This window comes from Malaya genurostris, chromosome 3 (assembly GCF_030247185.1).
Source record: "Malaya genurostris strain Urasoe2022 chromosome 3, Malgen_1.1, whole genome shotgun sequence".
Taxonomy (NCBI): Eukaryota; Metazoa; Arthropoda; class Insecta; order Diptera; family Culicidae; genus Malaya; species Malaya genurostris.
Window position 1 is genome coordinate 49,280,201 of NC_080572.1, and position 19,677 is coordinate 49,299,877.

General features: G+C 38.8%; 1 protein-coding gene across 8 annotated transcripts in view; it reads left to right on the forward strand.

The window, feature by feature from the left end:
- Positions 1–19,677, forward strand: part of LOC131439170 (protein 4.1 homolog) — a 93,269-nt gene that overhangs the window by 63,856 nt on the left and 9,736 nt on the right. For 6 of the 8 annotated variants that reach the window (XM_058609874.1, XM_058609873.1, XM_058609868.1 and 3 more), the window contains exons 3-11: positions 10,063–10,244; positions 10,304–10,749; positions 10,811–10,963; positions 11,025–11,383; positions 11,445–11,602; positions 12,026–12,130; positions 16,336–16,438; positions 16,503–16,573; positions 16,922–19,654. In XM_058609874.1, the coding sequence (XP_058465857.1) occupies positions 10,101–10,244; positions 10,304–10,749; positions 10,811–10,963; positions 11,025–11,383; positions 11,445–11,602; positions 12,026–12,130; positions 16,336–16,438; positions 16,503–16,573; positions 16,922–19,654 (4,272 nt within the window). In that variant the 5' untranslated portion in view covers positions 10,063–10,100. Of the gene's footprint in view, positions 1–9,596; positions 9,619–10,062; positions 10,245–10,303; positions 10,750–10,810; positions 10,964–11,024; positions 11,384–11,444; positions 11,603–12,025; positions 12,131–16,335; positions 16,439–16,502; positions 16,574–16,921; positions 19,655–19,677 lie in introns of those variants that run through there. The other 2 variants (XM_058609871.1, XM_058609872.1) reach the window with 2 other exon arrangements.

A 19,677-nucleotide genomic window follows, 5' to 3' on the forward strand; every position in this document is an offset into this window, starting at 1 on the left:
CCAGATCGCAGCTAATGGACTCCCTTCGGGCCCGAGGTATATCACCTGGGGTTCCAGTACGAGACGTTTTGGCCCATCGAGACCTTCCCTATATGTCACTCTTGTACCAATTCATAAAAAACATCAACTTACAAGTCTGATCTGTGTTCTGCTATCCTCCGATGATATTTCAATTCAAGCTCGATTCTAACATCCGCTCGCAACTCCTCATCCAACATCTGTTCACCATCTTCTTCGGAACTAACAAGATCTTGTGCTGACACTAATTTTTTTTGCTCCCCCTTCTTTCGTCTCTTCACTATCTCGACGTGAACTAATTAGATCTTTTCGCTGACCTAAGTAATTTCGCTTTCTAACCCCATTTTTCAACAACATTTATTTCTCTCTGTTTCACTCCTTCTTTTCCGCAAAATTCACCACCCCGGAGGGCCGAGTCGACGATCAACATGCGGGCCACTCGCCGGGTTCTTGTTGCCCGGGGGTGTTTCCCGCGGACCCACACGAAGAATGAAACCACCATCGATGCATACCATCGTCACCAGGCACCAACGTCACCAACCGAACAGCCTCCACCAATGACTAGTTGGAAAATATGGTCATGAAAGTGAAGATTCTAATTTACTCTAATTTTAAGTAGTATAAAAATGCCCTCGGCATCTTATAGCTTAACGCAGTGTGCCTTAATATATGTTATTGAATAAAAAAAAAGTGCTTGCAGGAAAATCAAGCTCCGGATTTTGATGGCAACAGCTCACATTTGCTTTTCTCACTTGCACTTCTTTCGACGCCATCTTTGATCTATAATCTATTAATGTATCTATAATAGAATCAAAACTGAAACAAACAGCCGTTCTTGTTTTATTTATTCGAACAGTTCTATTGTCAAATTTACAACTGGTATACGATGCCGTTCTATTTTTGCCTTTCTCATATAGAAAGGTTATACAATCACTGTGAAAACCGACTTTTGAACCGAGGCCCGAAGGGCCGAATGTCATATACCATTCGACTCAGCTCGACGAACTGTGTATTTATGTATGTATGTATGTATGTGACAAATAATGTCACTCGATTATCTAAGAGATTGCATGACCGATTTTCACAAACTTAAATTCAGACGAAAGGTCTTACGGTCCTCCATAGATCGCTATTGAATTTTATCCCGATCCGACTTCCGATTCGACAAGGGAAACCAATGAGAAAGTGCGCACTTAATTTTCTCGGAAATTTCTCAACCGATTTTTACAAACTAAGATGCAAGTGAAAGATCTTCATATTTTTTAAAAAGTCCCCGCAAAGTTGATCCAGATCCGAGATTCCGGTTCTGGTTTTAAAGTGCGATAATTAAAAATTTCAAATTTCATGAGTATTTTTATTCACAAGCGATGGCGAAACAAGGTGCACATTTTTATAAAATTTACTAGCAAATTCATCAATTCGGTAGACCTTGTTAGTTGGAGAATATATGAATCTACTCTGGGACTACTAGTGCACATTTTCCATTTCCGAACGCACCGGTAATAGTGAAGAAAAGCTCCAAAACGGAACTCACTTCGATTTCGCAGCAACCGTTAAACCGATTTTCACAAATCATTACTCAAATTAAAGCTCTCATTGTCGTAAAAGATACTGTTCATTTTCACCCGGAAGTTAGGGGTCCGAAATTATAGGGCAATGCGTATCAAAACTTTCAAACTGTCATACAAAATGATGCAAAACCGGTACGCATCGGTACGTGCTGGTACGGAAGAAAAAGAAAACGAGCCCGCCTAGCACACAGCAAGCTTTGTTTAATTTTGTATAATGTGCAGGGTTACCACATTGAAATCTATATTAACTTGACATAACTGTTTACAAATTTAACAGGTGATGGTAGTTTATACCAAAGAAAGTTTCTGATTTTATTCAAATTTGAAACAAAAAAATTTTGACAGAATCTTCTAGTGATGTTTTTGAAAACATAAGTAATATGAGAAAGGCATTATTGCACCACTAGGGGGAATGAAAAAGTGTTTTCTATATTTGAAACACGAGTAAAACGCTGCCGGGGCTGACAGTTTCTTTTGCTATAATTTCCGGATTTGAATTTAAAAACTGACATTATGCATCTAGAACTAGAACACTCCTGAACGTGCCCTAAGTCTGCGAAATATTTACGTGTTGATGAAATATTTCCAGAAATATACGTATTTAGTAGAGGTGTCCAGATTTTTTCGCGAACAAACCTTTAACTGCTTTCAAAGAGAACGATTTGCGCAGCGTTTTGATGCGATGCACTTTCATCGCATCGCGTTCAATCTAACAGGTTTGCTTCGATCACATGTAACTAGCCGTCTTCTTCCGTCACAGTCACTGGAACATCAGCATCCGTCAAAATTAGTATCATACTTTCTTTACCGGAACGTTCCGTCCGTCAAGACGTTCCGTGACGATGATGTTATGTGTGAATGTCTCCATAAGAATGCATGCAACTTATTTTGACGGTGACGGTGACGGACAGTCTGAATCTTACTTAATTCAGCCTATTTCAGCTGATCCTGATCAATTACAGAGTAGAAATCAGAGGTTGTCGTTAAACTGAACTGAAATGTTGGCAACAACATTTTTATATCTTGATAAAAATTCAGTGGAATACGCCAAATATGAACCAATTTCTTGTGTCCCATCCGTGCAAGAAATCAAAAATTATTGTGTAAAGTTTAAATCAATTCTAAGAAAACATTACGTTGAGGCTGGGATCTTCCCGTCTCCATACAACAAAGAATAATATACTATAGCAGTGAAACACATTACTCAAGCCGGCGTAATTTTAGTTGTAATCTCTAGTGAGTCACAAGCATTTTCAGCAGCGGATCGATACCACCATCCACAGCATAGAAATGAGCCACGAACAATTTTTTGCATCGGTGATTCATTTCTAAAGCAAGGATTCCGGTCGTACCTGGCACAACTACCAACGGTTGGAGGAAAGTTTCTATGACAGCTACCGATCAGGTTTTGAAGCAGCTCATGGAATAGTGCGCGTGTGGCTTGTTTACAATAAATGTGTGACTAAGAATCAGCTAATGTACGATAGCAGTTACTGTAGTTTTAGTAACACATGAAGTCAACGCCCAGTTTGAACGAAAAATCTGTGTATCTGTCAGCGGTAGTTGCAGCACAGGAAAAAACTCGGTTAAAAAAAGAATCGTCGATTTTTCATGAGCACTGGTTCCGAAGTCTGTTTATATTTTGATTACACACGACCCTGTTTATGTGTTATTGTTATTTGCTTTCACTGATGTCTATAATGAGTTGCCTAAATTAAGCTCAAGTTCATTCGGTCAGTGTGTTGTATACATATCTCAACCCTCGAGATAACGTCACAACTACTATGCCGGCAATATTGTTGGTATAACATAACCAGTTAGCTGTTCGGGTCTTGGTGAGCAAGATATGAATATGACGAAGCATGTTATTTCCTCTCGGAACCATTCGGATTTCGCGCCAAGGCTGAACACCGAGATGTGCCAAGCTGTCAGTCAAACCAATTGATTGTGGCAATGATTTTCGTTCAATCAACCGTTTAAAATAGGGTGCAGCTTGAAGCATTTGGCCAAATAAACAAACACTTTATCTAATCGAAGTAAGATTGCGACCTATGCACATACATTTATACGCAGTGCGAATGTGCAATTTGCGGTTTATTGAGAGTAGTTCATGCGATGTTTGCCTGACGTGCTGAGCCAAGAAACAATCCTGTGATCGTACTTTGATACCGCACCATACACGTAGCTATCGCTAGCAAAATTATTCTGTGGGGCAACGACCACCCGCTTGTGATGCGGAAGATTTTCACTTTTACCCAGCGTGAGATATTCAATTATGTATGCTATATTATTTTAATTAAAAACTAAATCGACTATTGCGCGGTGCATATTTTGTATCATCCTTCACCGGTCGGAGATGATTAAAAGGAACACATACCATTTTTCATTTTTTCTCCGTTGTCCAGTACCGGTAAATTGTTCAGACGGGTTTTGTCGCGTGGTTCATTGTGTGCTCAATCTAAAAATGGGATGTTCGTTCGACATACGCCGATGCTGCAGCCCGACAGGCGAGCAAATTGATGACATCATTCTCTGTGCCAGTGGCGTTAAACAGACGGCGGACTCGGAGATTGCACAGCTCGATTGCTGAAGGTCTGCACACTTGTTGCTACTTATATGCTCCTAAATTCTATAGCAAACCACAAGTGCAATTGTGATTGTGTTTAACCTAATGCACGAGTAACGAACGGTTTTGTGCAGAAGGTATTTTATGTGATTGTTCCGTTGCGACATAATCGTGCAAGTGGGTGGTTTTAGCCGGGTCTTATAATTTCGTTTCAAATTGTAATTTGAATACCAAGTGCCAAAGCGTGTACCATGTGATGTGCAAAAGGCTGCATCAAGGGTTGGGTTTTAAATTAAATTTGTCAACGCCCTACGCAACGGGGTAATTCGTATCGCGCAGAAGACGCGTGCTCCATACTATTTGAAAAACTATTTTGCTTGATGTTACTCGTTGTGGGCTAGTGTGTGTATATTCAATCTATCTCAAGCCTTGCATCTGAGTATCGAATTTCGATGACCCATTTCGTATTTAAAAGGCATCGTTCCATCGACCAGCCCCGCCTTAGTGCAATGTTTGTATCAAATGGATTTAAACATTACAAAGATACTTTCGATCTCTTGCGAATGGCAAGCGATCGATGCGTATTTAGTTTAAATATATTTTTGCATTCTCTATAGAAAGGTAATAGAATTGCTAGAAAACCGACTTTCGAACGGAGCCTCGAAGACCCATAGAGTTATATACCATTCGACTCAGCTTGACGAAATCGGAAAATTTCTGGGGGTGCTCTTTTGAAAGATTTATTTCACTCAATTTGCTCGGAGATGACTGAGCCTAATTCAGAAAGTTTAGGCTCGTTTGAAAGCTATTATTGGACCATTGATCAAGTTCGAAAATCAAATGGCTAGCAGTTCTGGCAGTGACATATGTTAATGGTATCAGTAAGTATTCAACAAAACGCATTGTTTTTTTCCCGCCAATTTTCTCAGAGATGGCTTAGCCGATTTGACCAAATCTAGATTAGTTTGAAAGCAATTATTAAAATGTGGATCAAGTTCGAAAATCAAATGATTGTCATTTCTGGTTCCGATGATATAATGGTATAAGAGACGTAATCGGCAAAACGCGTTCTTTTTTTTACCGCTCAATTTTGTCGCAGATGGCAGAGCCGATACTAACATGCGTGGGCTCCTTTGATAGCTACTATTGTATTGTGAAACAAGTCCGAAGATAAAATGGCTGTCACGTGTGGTTCTGACGATATAGTAATATAAGTGACGTAAGCGACAGAACGGGTTCTTTTTTACCGTTCAATTCTCTCAGAGACAAAAGTCGATTAGTTGATTTAAGAAGCTTAGGTTCATTTGAAAGTTACTGTAGAATTGTGAATCAAGTTCGCAGCTAAAATGGCTATCACTTCTGGTTCAAAACATATAATGTGACTCGTTTGAAAACTACTATTGAATTTGGGATTTTGGTTGTCACTTCCGGTTTTGAAGATATAACAGTATAAGTGACGTAACCAACTAATTTTGGTAAACATCGTTTGAAAAATTACAATGCCAATCAAATTTAGAAGGGTTATGGCGAATATTTCCGGTTCGAGGTATGATGTTATATGTGACATAACCGACAAATCCCAGTATTTTTCAATCCTCGTTAGACTCGTTTGAAAGCTACTACTATGTTATTTGATAAGCTCACAATACCAATGGTACGCTTGAACGAAATATTTCCGTTCAAGGGGGCTTTTATTTTTCGTATTCTGAGTATATCCCTATTTGGAAAACAAAGACGTAGTCCTACGTCGAAAAATCAAACAGAGCACTAGCAGTCTAAGTAAATTTGAACAAATTTCATGAATTGCATCAACTGAATTCATTACAATCGCGATAGAGTTCAATGATAAAACGGTTTGAAATACACTACTTGACCTATTTGACGGATTTTTCATTGATTTCGCAAAAACAGATGAGCTACAAATCCATTCACGCCCTCTCATTCTGCTGCCAACGCAGAAGCTGTTTGCAACCTAGTCGACGCCGTTATACGAATCGTTGAAATCTCTATGTGTTGATAGATTTTTGGTTAGTATTTCTATTTAATTCCTTATTTTAGGGTTTTTATAACAAATCTGTGTTTTAACTACAATGCTTTATCTTCGACCATCGAGGTAAGAAAATTATCATTAACTATACTTGCATGTGTTCGAATCCTTCGTATAAAATTCATTGCGTTTTGAAAATATCTTAAGCAATGTAATAAAACCTGATTTTTTGTATTCGTGGCTTCTCAGCTACTTTAGTAACAAAGTAAGTATGCACTTGGTTTGCTCACAATAATGAAGAAGAAAACAAAACGTCTGCCAAATAACAATCTAATGTTTTCTTTTTGTGACTTGATTACGGGAAGCAACGGAAGGCTTTATCGGTAACCTGCTTTCATGTACGATAAGCAATCGTTCTCTTGAGTGCCGTTGGTAATACTTACATCACACTGTTAGCTTATGTATTAAAGGAATTCTGTTTTCAACCTACTGTAGCTATTTAAGTGTTAGCTTTAGACAATTTTTCGTTTGCTGTAAGTTTTAAAGTTATGCGACATCAAGTGGTTTCCAGTAAGCTGTAGAATGATAGCATCGTAGTGTTTGTTGCTCTTCAACTCACTTTTTTTATCAAGAAGATTGTATTTATTGTTAGTCATCTTGAATAAGTGATAAAGTTTAAGTATGCCCGGGAGTGATTGCACTTCGGTGAAAATCCAAAAAGTCGTCTGCGAATAGCAGAAACATCACGGCTGCTACCAATGTCGAAGTGACTCTCAAATCGACATCGACTGACAAATCCTGAAAATTTTATAGTTTTGACGACTTCGTACCTTTTTGATGACTTCATTTATGCGACAGTTTGAAATCATCCAGTAACTCCAGAACCGGAAGTCGGATCCAAGTAAAATTGAATAGCAATCTCATTCAGCCCTTAGCTTGCGAAAATCGGTTCAGTCATTTCCAAGCAAGAGACGTAAGTTTCATTGCGATGTTTTCCGAAAACTACTTCCGGAACTGGAATTCTGGAATTAGTAGAGCCGAAGTTAGTTTTGATGACCAACAACTAACAAATTTTGCAAATTAGAAGGATTTGTTGATCGGTATTAAGACATTCGTTTCGCTTTCATTGTCACTTATAAAACCACACTTTTGAAATTGATGTTTGAAAAATGTATCACCCCATAATTCCGGAACTGAAATCTATGAAACTTTTATTTGGATCTTAGTTTATGAAATTCAGATCTATCATCTCCTTAAAAAAGTGAGTTCACTTGGTTTTAAATTCCAGAACAGGAAATCGGACTCGAATAATATTAAATACCATAATTTTTAGTTGAATCCAAGTTTCCGAACAGTCGGTTCTGTCATCTGAGAAAATTTGGTGTCTATTTTATTGCCTGCATGCATACATACATACAGATAGACATACATTGATCTCGACGAACTGAGCTGAATGGTATACAGTGATAGCATTTCACTAGAGTGGTACACTAAGGTCTCTTTTTACACGGTTTACACGGTCTCTTTTTACACAGTTTTTTTCATACACGGCTTTTTTACACGAATTCCGGAATTAACACGGTTTTTATTTACGCGGTTTTCGCAATTACCACGGTTTTGTTTTACACGGATTTTTTTTAACACGGTACGTAACCCCCGTGTAAAAAGAGACCTTAGTGTACACCAGCATGTATGTTTCTCAGTGTCGAATAGACAGACTCTAAGTGTGCATCGCTGCCACGTGCTCTCGCCTAAATACACCCAAGTGATCACTGGTTCGTGCTGGTGAGCGAACATTTCAGTGATATTTTTTAATTTATAGAGAGTAGTGCTGGATTTGCTATAAAAACTTTAATCGCAGCAAAGAAAAACGAAATTTCAACGGTAAGTTGAATCTCTTATGTGCACCAGGGTGTTCACCGGCACTTCGGTGAAAATATCTGCGTCTACCTCAGAGAATATGAGAGCGCTGCTCTAGCACTTTGGGTCATCAGTGAAGGGAAGGAATTACACTTGCTCATCGTCACAAAGAGGAGATGGACATCTCTGATGGTATATAACACTCGTCCCTCCGGGTCTCGTTTCAAATGCCAATTTTTACAGTGATTGCATAGCCTATGAGAAAGGCAACACGATATTTCAGCTACTTTTTATCGATTGATTTAAACATTTCACAGTTTTCCCGAGTGTTTTTACGATTTTCTGTCTGCTTAGTCTACACAATTAACATGTATAAGTATATAATTTTATTTATACACTGAAGTCTTTTTTACGCGGGAGATACGGATTACTTTGCAAATCCATATAGCTTCGGAAATCCGCAAAACAAAACCATGAAATTTTTAAGATTTGAATAATCCCCATAAAAAAACTTTAATTCTAACGATATTTTATACCTCTTTTTAACTCACTTAATGGTGTGATAATGCATTTTGGTCTACTTTTGACACAAATTCATCTTGACTAATTCGGTTATTCTAATAATCTAACAATACACGGACATAATGGGCCATCAATGGCCTTACCTGTCACGTTAGTGACACAGCAAAAAAACTTTGAAATATATTCATTTACTCTAATAAACTTCGAATCCAATGACTTTTTGCAATAATTAACTTTATCGATTTATTTCTATGGTAGTAGTCTCTTTGTTATTTTTTTTACTTCAATCGGGAATAGGACAATGATATTGAAAGCAAAAAGAGTCCTGTCTTTGACTAAGTATACCTTTACTTGGTCATAGAACTATCGAGTATCTCATTTGACAGTCCGTTTTTACAGTACAGATCACAGTTGACGATGATTTTAATCCGTCTGTTGTAGCATTTTGTGTAACATTATTTCGAAATGTATAAAAACTAGGCAGAGTGTAATGACGTGACAATTTTTCACTACCCTTTATTGCGCACTAAATTTGCATTTGCGACGAGGTGATCAGATTCTTCTGTTAGTTTCAACTGAACACATAGGTAATGTACGACCTGATAATTTTGTAATTAACTAACCTTTGGTAATAAAAGTAACCTTAACTGATAGTCTACACTGTCAAGGTCATACGACATGACTGACGAACTGCAACTATGGTTGCAGGTATTAACACACATATCCGTTGAGTCTCGATGTCCATTATCGATGATGTGATATTGATTCCCAGTAATAGCTGCATGGCATCAACTTTCCAATTGCACCAGCTATATGCCGTACACAACCTATATATTTACAAAGCCTACACAGACAACAAAGATGACACTCAAGTTAGCGGTTCTTCATCAGATAAGATAAGCACACATGTCCTCTTTTGTTTACATTCGACCGAATGCCTCGAATTCAATATCATATTTCTCGAAAGCATTCTATCGTACGATTAGTTTTGACTTCCAATCCCGCGGAATTTTGTTTCTAGAGGTGTTTTCCCAGTTTTATATCAAATTGCTGTGAAATCATTTTGAATCTCTCATATTCCGGTTACTGTTCAGGTAGTTCGATAATCATTCATTTTTTATCCAACAGGACAATTATTGTTTCCGTAATAGATCCAAAACAGATAACAGGTGTATAACAGATTGTGGAAATTTTATTCTAAACTTGCGCTTCCTACAGCTAAACTCCATTTGCAGTACGGGTGCAATGCTTATCAGTTGTGTCGTCAAAAATATTTCACTCCCTGTTCAGCATATCGAGCAGACAGAAACTATCAACTCGTACGCGCACGGTCCGATAAGTCTAGCCAGAGAGTCGCCCAATTACGTGTTTGCTTTGTGTCTTCCTTTGTTCGTCCTGTCAATTATGCCTCTCACCTATTTTTACGCACATTCAACTGTTCTATCCTTTTCTGCAGGGCCAGTGCCTATTTCATTAACCGTAACTACACACAACACAACGACGACAAACTAAATAGTGTATCTCTATTTTGCTCCCAGTGTTTCATATAGATTGAAAGTCACTATTACCAGAAAGCATGCCTGGCGAATCGAAAACTACGGCGGAACCGGTTCCGGCTGCAACAAAACCCAGCACACCGAAGAAGGCTGCCACATCCGGCAAAGCAGCATTAGCGAAAGTCACAGTTCTGGATGGTTCGATATTGGAAGTGACCATTGATGTGAGTAGATTGAATATATACACTAGCGTCCCTCATCCTATAATGTTTTTTTTTTACAGCGTAAGGCCCGCGGACGAGACCTCCTGAACTCAGTTTGCGCCGGACTTAACATCCTCGAGAAAGATTATTTCGGTTTAACCTACACAACGGCCGCCGATCCACGAGTATGGTTAGATCTGGAAAGACCAGTGGCCAAGTTCTTCCGGTCCGATTTGTGGGAGCTAAATTTCGAAGTGAAATTCTACCCACCGGAACCGGCTCAGCTGCAGGAAGACATCACTCGGTATCATTTGTGTCTGCAGGTGCGCAACGACATTCTCGAAGGACGACTTCCCTGCTCGTTTGTCACCCATGCCCTTCTGGGTTCGTACCTGGTGCAGTCGGAATTGGGTGACTATGATCCGGACGAAATGAAGGAAAAGACCTATCTGAAAGACTTCAAGATTGCACCCAACCAAACACCGGAACTGCTGGATAAGGTGATGGATCTGCACAAAACACACAAGTAAGTGAACTAGGTTTGAAAAAGGAATTCAGTTAATACATGAATGTTATTGTTCAAACAGGAGTCAGACTCCCGCAGAAGCAGAACTGCATTATTTGGAAAACGCTAAGAAACTGGCAATGTATGGAGTCGATCTACATCCCGCGAAAGATTCTGAAGGTGTAGACATTATGCTTGGTGTTTGCGCATCAGGATTACTAGTTTACCGAGACAAGTAAGTTTCTCAATTATAATATTGGTCACTATAAAAATATTCAATTTTTGTTTCATCTCAGGCTTCGAATTAATCGCTTTGCATGGCCCAAAATTCTGAAAATCTCCTACAAGCGGAACAATTTTTATATCAAAATTCGCCCGGGAGAATTCGAACAGTATGAGTCGACAATCGGATTTAAATTGGAAAATCACCGCGCAGCTAAGAAATTATGGAAAGCCTGCGTCGAGCACCATACTTTCTTCCGACTCATGACACCAGAACCGACATCTAAGGCGGGCATCTTTCCTCGACTGGGATCCAAGTTCCGTTATTCTGGCCGTACACACTACGAGACGCGAAAAACTCCCGTCGACCGTCCGGCACCGGATTTCAAGCGCAGTCTCACTGGGAAACGACTTTCAAGTCGAAGCATGGATGGTAATCAGATGGTTTTCTCAGCTGTAGGTATAACCCAATACCTTATTATTTTATTTTGTAGCACTGGGTCAGCAAGAAAAGGAAAGGGCTGCCCAGAAAGATCCCAATAAGGATGGTAGCAAACGACACACGATGTCACATCCACCGGATCATATCCCTGATCTGGAATCACCAAACCGTGGTTCACGGTCCCCGATCAAAAAGGATAAAAAGGAACGCGTGAGTAATCTTGAAACGAAAACAGATCAACCAGGTTGAATGAGTTATGTTCCAAATAGAATTCCCTCTCACAACACTGAAAGCTTGATAAAAAAGAGTTGATTACCTTGTCCTTTTATATTTAACGAAACATATTACAGTACTCACCATTCCGTTAAGTTTTATCATTATGTTTCAAGGTTTAATGGGATCTTCCTCTATCACACTATAACCCATGTCCCGGGTGGTTTTCTATCATTACTCAACCGTACTAATCCGTATGTATTATATTATCTATGTACTCTTCTTTTCGATCTACAACACCATCAAACACACTTAACCAATTCATCAACGTACAATATCAAACAATGTCAACACCATTCACCAACTAACAACAACAACAACACGCCACAACTACCGACTGATTCGATCGAACAACTGCAGCTGAAGCGCGAATCTAGTACTGGAACTGCTTCAGCGTCATCACAGAGCTCACTCGAGGGTGATTACGATATCGCTGCGTCGTCTTCTAACGTTGTTCAGAGCCAGGTTAATACAGAAACTTTTGTGTAACATCAAATCATTTCATACTTTTTTTTATTTCCGCTCGAAAAGAGATTTTTTATCATAGTACATTTCACAAAAGATTTGCAGCGTTGGCGGCATTACGGTTTCGTTAGTTCGACAGACTGGTTTCTCCTTTTCCGAAGGAGATCATTAACTGTTGGCAATTTTTATTGTGATTCTGCTTCTCGCCGAATCTTGCTTGTTCATTACAGAATGACACTAGTTAATGTTCGTTTGTAAAGTTCTCAATCGTTTCATTGCATATCTTTAAACTAGCTGAAGTAATTGAGCTGGATAGCTTGTCTTATAGTGTGATAAAGCGGGTGAAAATGTGATCTAATATATATTTAATGTGAAAGTGATGGTTATTGTATAACTAAATTCGGTTTAGATGTTTTATCATTTCGATTTGTTTATCATAATTTCCTGTTTGTTATTTTTCTGTGCATGTTTGAACAGTGTCGTCCGGCAAAAGAATGGCTAAATGCACATATCGGATAAGTGAAACCCAATTTGAAAAACCCATTTAAGTATTTTGGAATGCAAAAACCGTATTAAAACGTTGATTCTGCAATGAAAAAATAAAAAGATTCAAATTTGAAAAATAAGCAATAAATTATAACACAATATCTAGGATATAAAAGTTAAGATTCATAATGACATTAGTTTGTTAAACCAGTATCGGAAATACTTGAAACAATTTGATTTGGAAGAAAATCGGACAGTCATTTTGGAGTTTATTAAATTATAACCATCAATGATTAATATTTCGTCAAGTTTATGCGATTAAGTAGTTTATAATACTATTCACATCAAAAACTTTTTTTTGCGAACTTCCGCTTTCGTTCGTAATCACATAATTGTGGGAGAACGAAGTTTTAAAGATTGAAGAAATGTGGTTGATATATAGTGTATGACAGGTGACGTGGTGGAAACAGATCTCTGTGATCTCAAGAGGTGTAGAAGATGTATTGGCCAAATTGTGGTTTGAATGTAGGTATATGGCCCTCGGTCGATTGTCTTCCCACCCTTCTCCGAAGTTTGGCAGGATTGACTGATGGCAGAAAAACATCCCCGGAGGATTGAAGATATGAGTACATGTACGTTAAAAGAACTCAAAGAATGATATAGAATTGTTGGTTGAGCAAAATGTGCGCAATGATTAGTACAACAACTCTTCTGAAAACAACTATTCCGTAGAACGTTTCACAAAAAAGTTAGAACAAAAAAAAGCCACCCTACTTTCATTCGGGAAAATTGATGTAACTCGATCAAATGAAAAGCTAGAGAGGTGATTTTTTCAGCAAAGTTGCTCAAAATAAAATTTCTTACAACTTCATTGTACAACAAAATCATTTTTGAGTTCAATTAAGAAAGTTAGATTGCAGATTTCAATCTAAATGAGGACCACCCTAGTAACATTTTTCATCAAAAGGAGCGCCATTTGATTACAAACAACTTCTGTGAAGACACCAACTACAAAAAACTAATATTTAATAGTGAAAATATTTTTGTCACGCTAATTTCCCGTTTCAGATCACTGTGCAATGACTTGTATGTACACTAAAATCTTAATTTACATGACATTTTTACGCGTTTTATTTGAAAAAAAAAAACGCGATTTTCGATTTATTTTTTCGAATTTTTTGTATACTGAAAGAAATTTCAATTTATGCATATACAAAACAATCCAACATGCTTCAGTGGATTGAATATTATGAAGTGCACATTACTAAATTGTTAAGTTTCATAGCTAGTTAAGGTTATGGATATCCAAATATCAGTATATAAACGCATGATTAGTGACTTTTGCATGACGGTATGTACTCGTAGGTACTAAATGCAGCAAATTTACATACTGTGATAGGATCTGTAGAAGTTTTTGTTAGTCCAAAACCTTGGAACATTTATACTAGAGTCTACCAAAGTAATCGATTACATTACAGTTTCTTGTGTCCTCGTCGTATCACAAAAAATTGATGACACCAATGAGATGAATTATGAGAAAGTGCTGGTTCATCCAAAAACTACCTGGAGTATAGGCCTAAAGATCTAGCAGCGCAAGCAAGTTATCTACCAAGATTCTAGTGCATACCCGTGATACCATAGGATTGTTGTGAAACTTCTAGGGCTCCCAAAAACTACTTGAAGCTCAGGCTTTGAGATCTACCAGGCTTGAACGTATCAAAGTAGACCAGTAAGCAATATGTAGCTCCACGACTATGAACAACATTGTAAAATAAAACATAGGTTGTTGATTGCTCGTATAGACCTTAAGACCTGTATGGTAGTATGTAGCACTAAAGATGTGAACAACGAATAAAAAATAGACAAAGGCTGTTTGAGTCCAGGTTGTGGCACGGTGTTATCTTTGAGGACAATATTCCAAGTAGTTCTTGGACCTTGGAACATCTCTTACAGATTTCAGTAGTCTCAGAACATACTCGGATGGTTCTAGATACATTTGCGTATGAACGAATTTAGATTTTGTAGGTTGTCTATACTAAAATCAAATTGAATTGAAAAAATGCTATTTTTGCACGAAATATTTAAGATAATGTGATGTTTTATTCAACTTATGCGTCCCCGACTTCGCGCGTAAATTGAGGATCCAGTTTATTTCCTTTGCTATTAAGGGTAGCGTCTCCCGTCAGTCAAAAGTTTGACTGATCAAAAAGTAATTTGTAACGGAATAATACGTATCAAATTTTAAATAGAAAACCGTTGAGAAAATTGCAAAAAAAATCTTTTATCTCACCTCTTGTAAACAAAAGTTTTGCCAGTTATGTGAATACGTATTACCTACTATGGGGCACTTTTTCAAATTTCGTCGTGTGGAAGAATGGGTTAAACTTAATCGTGAATATTTCGAGTTGTACTGAACGCAACATCATGATTCTTTTTACATGCCATCAGAAATTTGATTAGCAATCTATGATTGAGTTTTCAACAGTGTGTGATAGCCATGATTAACTCAACAAGTGAGTTTTCTCAAATTTTGAGAAATTGCACAGTGGTCCGAATTTTTTTCTATTAAATATTGTTTTTTGGTGGTCATCACAAGAGTTGTTTGTAATCTGTGTTTCAACTTGAAATCATCTGTTTATCATCTGTGATTCATACTTTCATTTTAAATCTGAGAAAATCTGTAAGAAACAGTAAAGAAATCTGTTGGTTTTGCAAAATATTCTTGAAAATCTGTAGAAATCTGTGATCTGTGACGCAGAATCTGTTTAGCAAAATAGATTAAAAACCTGTATTTTTACAAAGAAATCTGTTAATATGGTAACCCTTCACAGTATCTTATTAAAAATAATAACTAGATAGAAATTGAAACGGTTGAAATGAAGGAACGAAAAATCTCATTTACAGGAGAAGCTCCTCGTAATTGCACACTAGTTTATGAAACTGTAACTTTGAGACGTAGATTATTTTCTGCTGTATAGTTAAGAAAATGAAGGGTGACGTGTAATACACTACCGATATTTGGGACGTGGTCATATCAAATGTTTCCGAATCGATTGGTAGTTAAATTAGGTAAATCCTTAAACAGATGACTGCGTTTTCAAAAGAAAGAGATCTAGTTTTGCAATTTTAAAATTGACACACGGCCCCGTTTGGTGAAGAGTCAGTTCTTACAATAAAAATGTTTTAATCCGGTTCTTGCATTCAATTTTTTTCTGCCGAATCGCTGTGGAACGGAGCATGGATCTGGCCGACCGTAATAAACAAGCAAACGGTGCTTCGTTCGCAACGACAGTCGGTATACAAATTTGAAATGCAAAAGCCGAATAAAGACATATGTTTTTTTATTTAAAAAAATACTTAAACGAAGCTTTCTAAGTTGCACTTATCCGATTTCTGCTATCAACCGTTCAAATCTTCAACTGTAAATAATGTTAATAGAACACAATCATTTCGCAACAATTTCGCTCGTTCATTGTCGATGGAAATGTAAGAATATCCCTTGAAATACCATCACGAATATTTTATAAAATAAGATCCAAACAAATCTAATCAGTCGATAAATAAATCCGCGTAAATGAAATAGTAGCGAAATCGATAGCTTCTTTCTGTTGCCTTAGCTAGACTAGTTGCCTTGTTTGCACTATTAATCGCCCCCTCATAGCCTTCTACCCAGGGACCACCGGTACAGTAACTAATTCGATTGACATAATTTATTGCAGAAACCAATCGGTGGTATAGCAGTTCTTCCTGTGGTGGGAAAGAAAGATAAGGAAAAGACCGAGAAGGAACCAAGCTCTCCGGTGAAGGATGATGTTGTTAACGGTAATGAGTTGTGTTTTGAGCGTGTTTGAAGCGTGGTAATTATCGTACTCTACTTCCATTCAAGGTAACAATGGAAACCAGGAAACATTAAATTCATCTACCGAGGAGAAGACATCACCTGGCGGAAAACGAAAAGTAAGTTTGTAGCTTCCTATTAACAATTTATTAGTTAAATGTAAGATCTGAGGAATTTGTCCGTCTATATTGTGTGCCTTACGTGCTGTGTTCCGATTTCAATTACCCCAATATAAAGTAGCCATAGTTGAAATATCAGACAATTCTTGAACAACAATTCTTCACCTTAAAGTTACGTTGAATGACCATAGGTGTTTTCCCCTCTTTTATCGCTAGATAGTAAGATTTGAGTAGAGTCTAGATTTTTACATTTTCTCCTGTGTCTTTTCTTTTTATTTGTCATTTTACAAATCCAAAAAATGCACTTTACCGTTGAACAATTACGCACACCCAAAACAAACGATTTAGGGCTTCCTGTTTTCATCCGGGCGAAAGTCACCGAAAGAGAAAAAAACTCCGGGTTCCACTCCGGTAACAGCTACCAACGGGGATGGTAGCAAAAAAGGTACGCCACCAGTGAAAGAGCAAACACAGGCGCAAGCACAGAGTCAGAAAAAACAGGATGGTAGTAAACCAGGATTCACTAAACCGTACGAGTACTCGGAAAGCGATCCGAACACTAGTCCCAACAAGAAGAATGTCAAGACGCGTGGTTTCCGGTACGATGAAGATCCGGTTCAGAATGCCCGCGATAAAGAGGATGCACAGTTGAGTCCGAACTCGCAAATTCGCCGAGCTACCGGGCTGGCTTTCAACTATGCTCCCGGAGAAGACGCGAAGGTGAGAGAATCGGTTGAAAAAAGAAAAACACCTGGGTTACCCCACGAAGATGCGAAAAGAGATAAACTTTCGCCAGAAGGCACAGCCAGAGGATTACCCGGAGAAACAGATGCTGAGACAGGTGTAAGAACCAGTGCCCGGTCATATTCACCAAACAAAGGACGTTCGGGTGATGCGGCTTTGAGTGGTGCCGGGATGTTCCGTCCATTGGATGACGGTAATGATCCAAATGCCGCGTTTATAAGCGGCGAACAGGCTGGTAATTTTGTACCAGGGGCGGCTGTCACGGAACCGGCAAAGAAAAAGGTAAAAATTATGGTGATTATATCGAAGTATGATCCAAAAACCAAGAAAGTCGATACAGCACACGGAGTGGTTGAACATTCCACGGGTGTGTTGGATACCAAAACCGGGCAAATTGAAAGCAAATACGGTCTGATTGATCCCAAGGCTGGCACTGTTGTCAATTTCAATCCACGAACTGGACAGAACGAAACTTTCCAGGGTCAGACTGATCCCAAAACTGGTCAGATTCATGTGGTCGGAAGTGTTGTTGATCCCAACAGCGGTAAATTGGATGAGAGTTTGGGTCAAGCTATTATTGTCGCTCCCGATGATGACTTGATTGTGGAAATTACCGCGATTTCAAGCAAAATAGATCCTGTCACTGGAAAAATTGATACAACCAATGGAGAAATCGAGAGAACGCGTGGCGTTCTGAATAGCAAGACTGGCGTCATTGCCACAAAGTATGGGGAGATCAATCCAAAGACCGGCGAGTTGAGAACTATAGACCCGAAGAACGGCAAAGTTATCACACGTTCCATTGCCGTGGATAACGACAACGGTCAAATAACTATTATTGGAGTAACTGACCCGAAAACCAACAAAGTGGATAACAGCCAAGCTTATTTGGTCGCTATCGGAAATCAAGTGGATCCGGTTGTAGAGGTCACATCAGTTTTGGGGAAACTTGACAAGAGAGGTATCATTGATCCCAAGACGGTGGTGTATGATAAGAGCACAGGTCAGCTTGACACTAAGGACGGGAAGGTGAGCACGAAGTTTGGCCAATTTGATTTGGTTAAGCAGACGGTTACATTAATTGATCCAAAGTCAGGCAAGACCGAAACGAAGGAAGTCAAAATCGACCCAGTCACCGGCCAGGTGATACTGAAGAACCAAGTTAATCCAAAAACAGGCAAGACAGATAAAGATTACGGAAGAATTATTTCCATTCGAATTGTTCATAATCGAATTGATCCTTCAAGTGGAAAACATGTTTCGACGGTTGAAGATAAAGACATCAAAGTTGATCCAAAAACCAATCAAATTTGGATTCCAGATGGAAAGGATCCAAAAACTGGTGAAATAATTTATACATCAAGCCAGATCGATCCAAAGAGTGGATATGTTATCACTATCTATGGCTATCTGAATTCTAAAACAAATGAAATCGAGAAGCAAACAAAATTAGACCCTAATCTGACCAAGGTCGATCCAACCACTGGGCAGGTGTACTCAGCCACTGGTTTGGTAGATGAAACATCCGGTGAGCCGCTGTTCGCTGCTTCGCAGATTAACAATGAGAACGGGGAAATCTACACGAAGGTTGGAAAAATTGATTCCAATACCGGTCGATTGGTAATCATCAAAATTCTGATCCTAACTAAAAAAGACGAACGAGGTAAACCAGAAGAGGTAGACTTAAACGCAGTGGATCTTGATCCTGCTACCGGTAAAATAAACAATATCGCTACAAAGACTGTATACGTGTACAAGATGCGCGATCCGATCACGGGCGAAACCTACCAGGTTGATCCGAACGATCCTAGCATTGCAGGAGCTCGAACAACTGTTACCCAGACTATGACACTAAGTGGAGAAATTGATCCCGTTACTGGTCGAATCAAATCCGAATGGGGTCATATTGATCCGAACACTGGAGACATTGATCCTGCTACGGCAATCCGTGACCCGGTGACAGGAAAAATGATCTTAAATTATGCCGACATCGAACCGAGCCATTTTGGCAAAAATGTCACCGTCACTAAGGAAACGGTCCCGATCACGAGGGAACAGTTCTACGAAGGTATCAAACATCTCGGCAAGAAAGCGATTCGACGGGACTCGGAAAGCTCCGATGACGATATGGCACAATACGAAAGCGAAAGTATCAAGGATATGAATTCAGGAACACCCCGTGCGGGTGCCACGGGGAAATACGGAACTCCCACCGTGGTGAAAACGACAACGAAACAGGTGATCACGAAAAACGAAGATGGAGTGACGCACAACGTAGAGGAAGAGGTACAAAACCTGGGCACCGGCCAGATCGTTTATTCAACACAGGAGCATAAGGTAAGATGATCGTGGTAAATTTT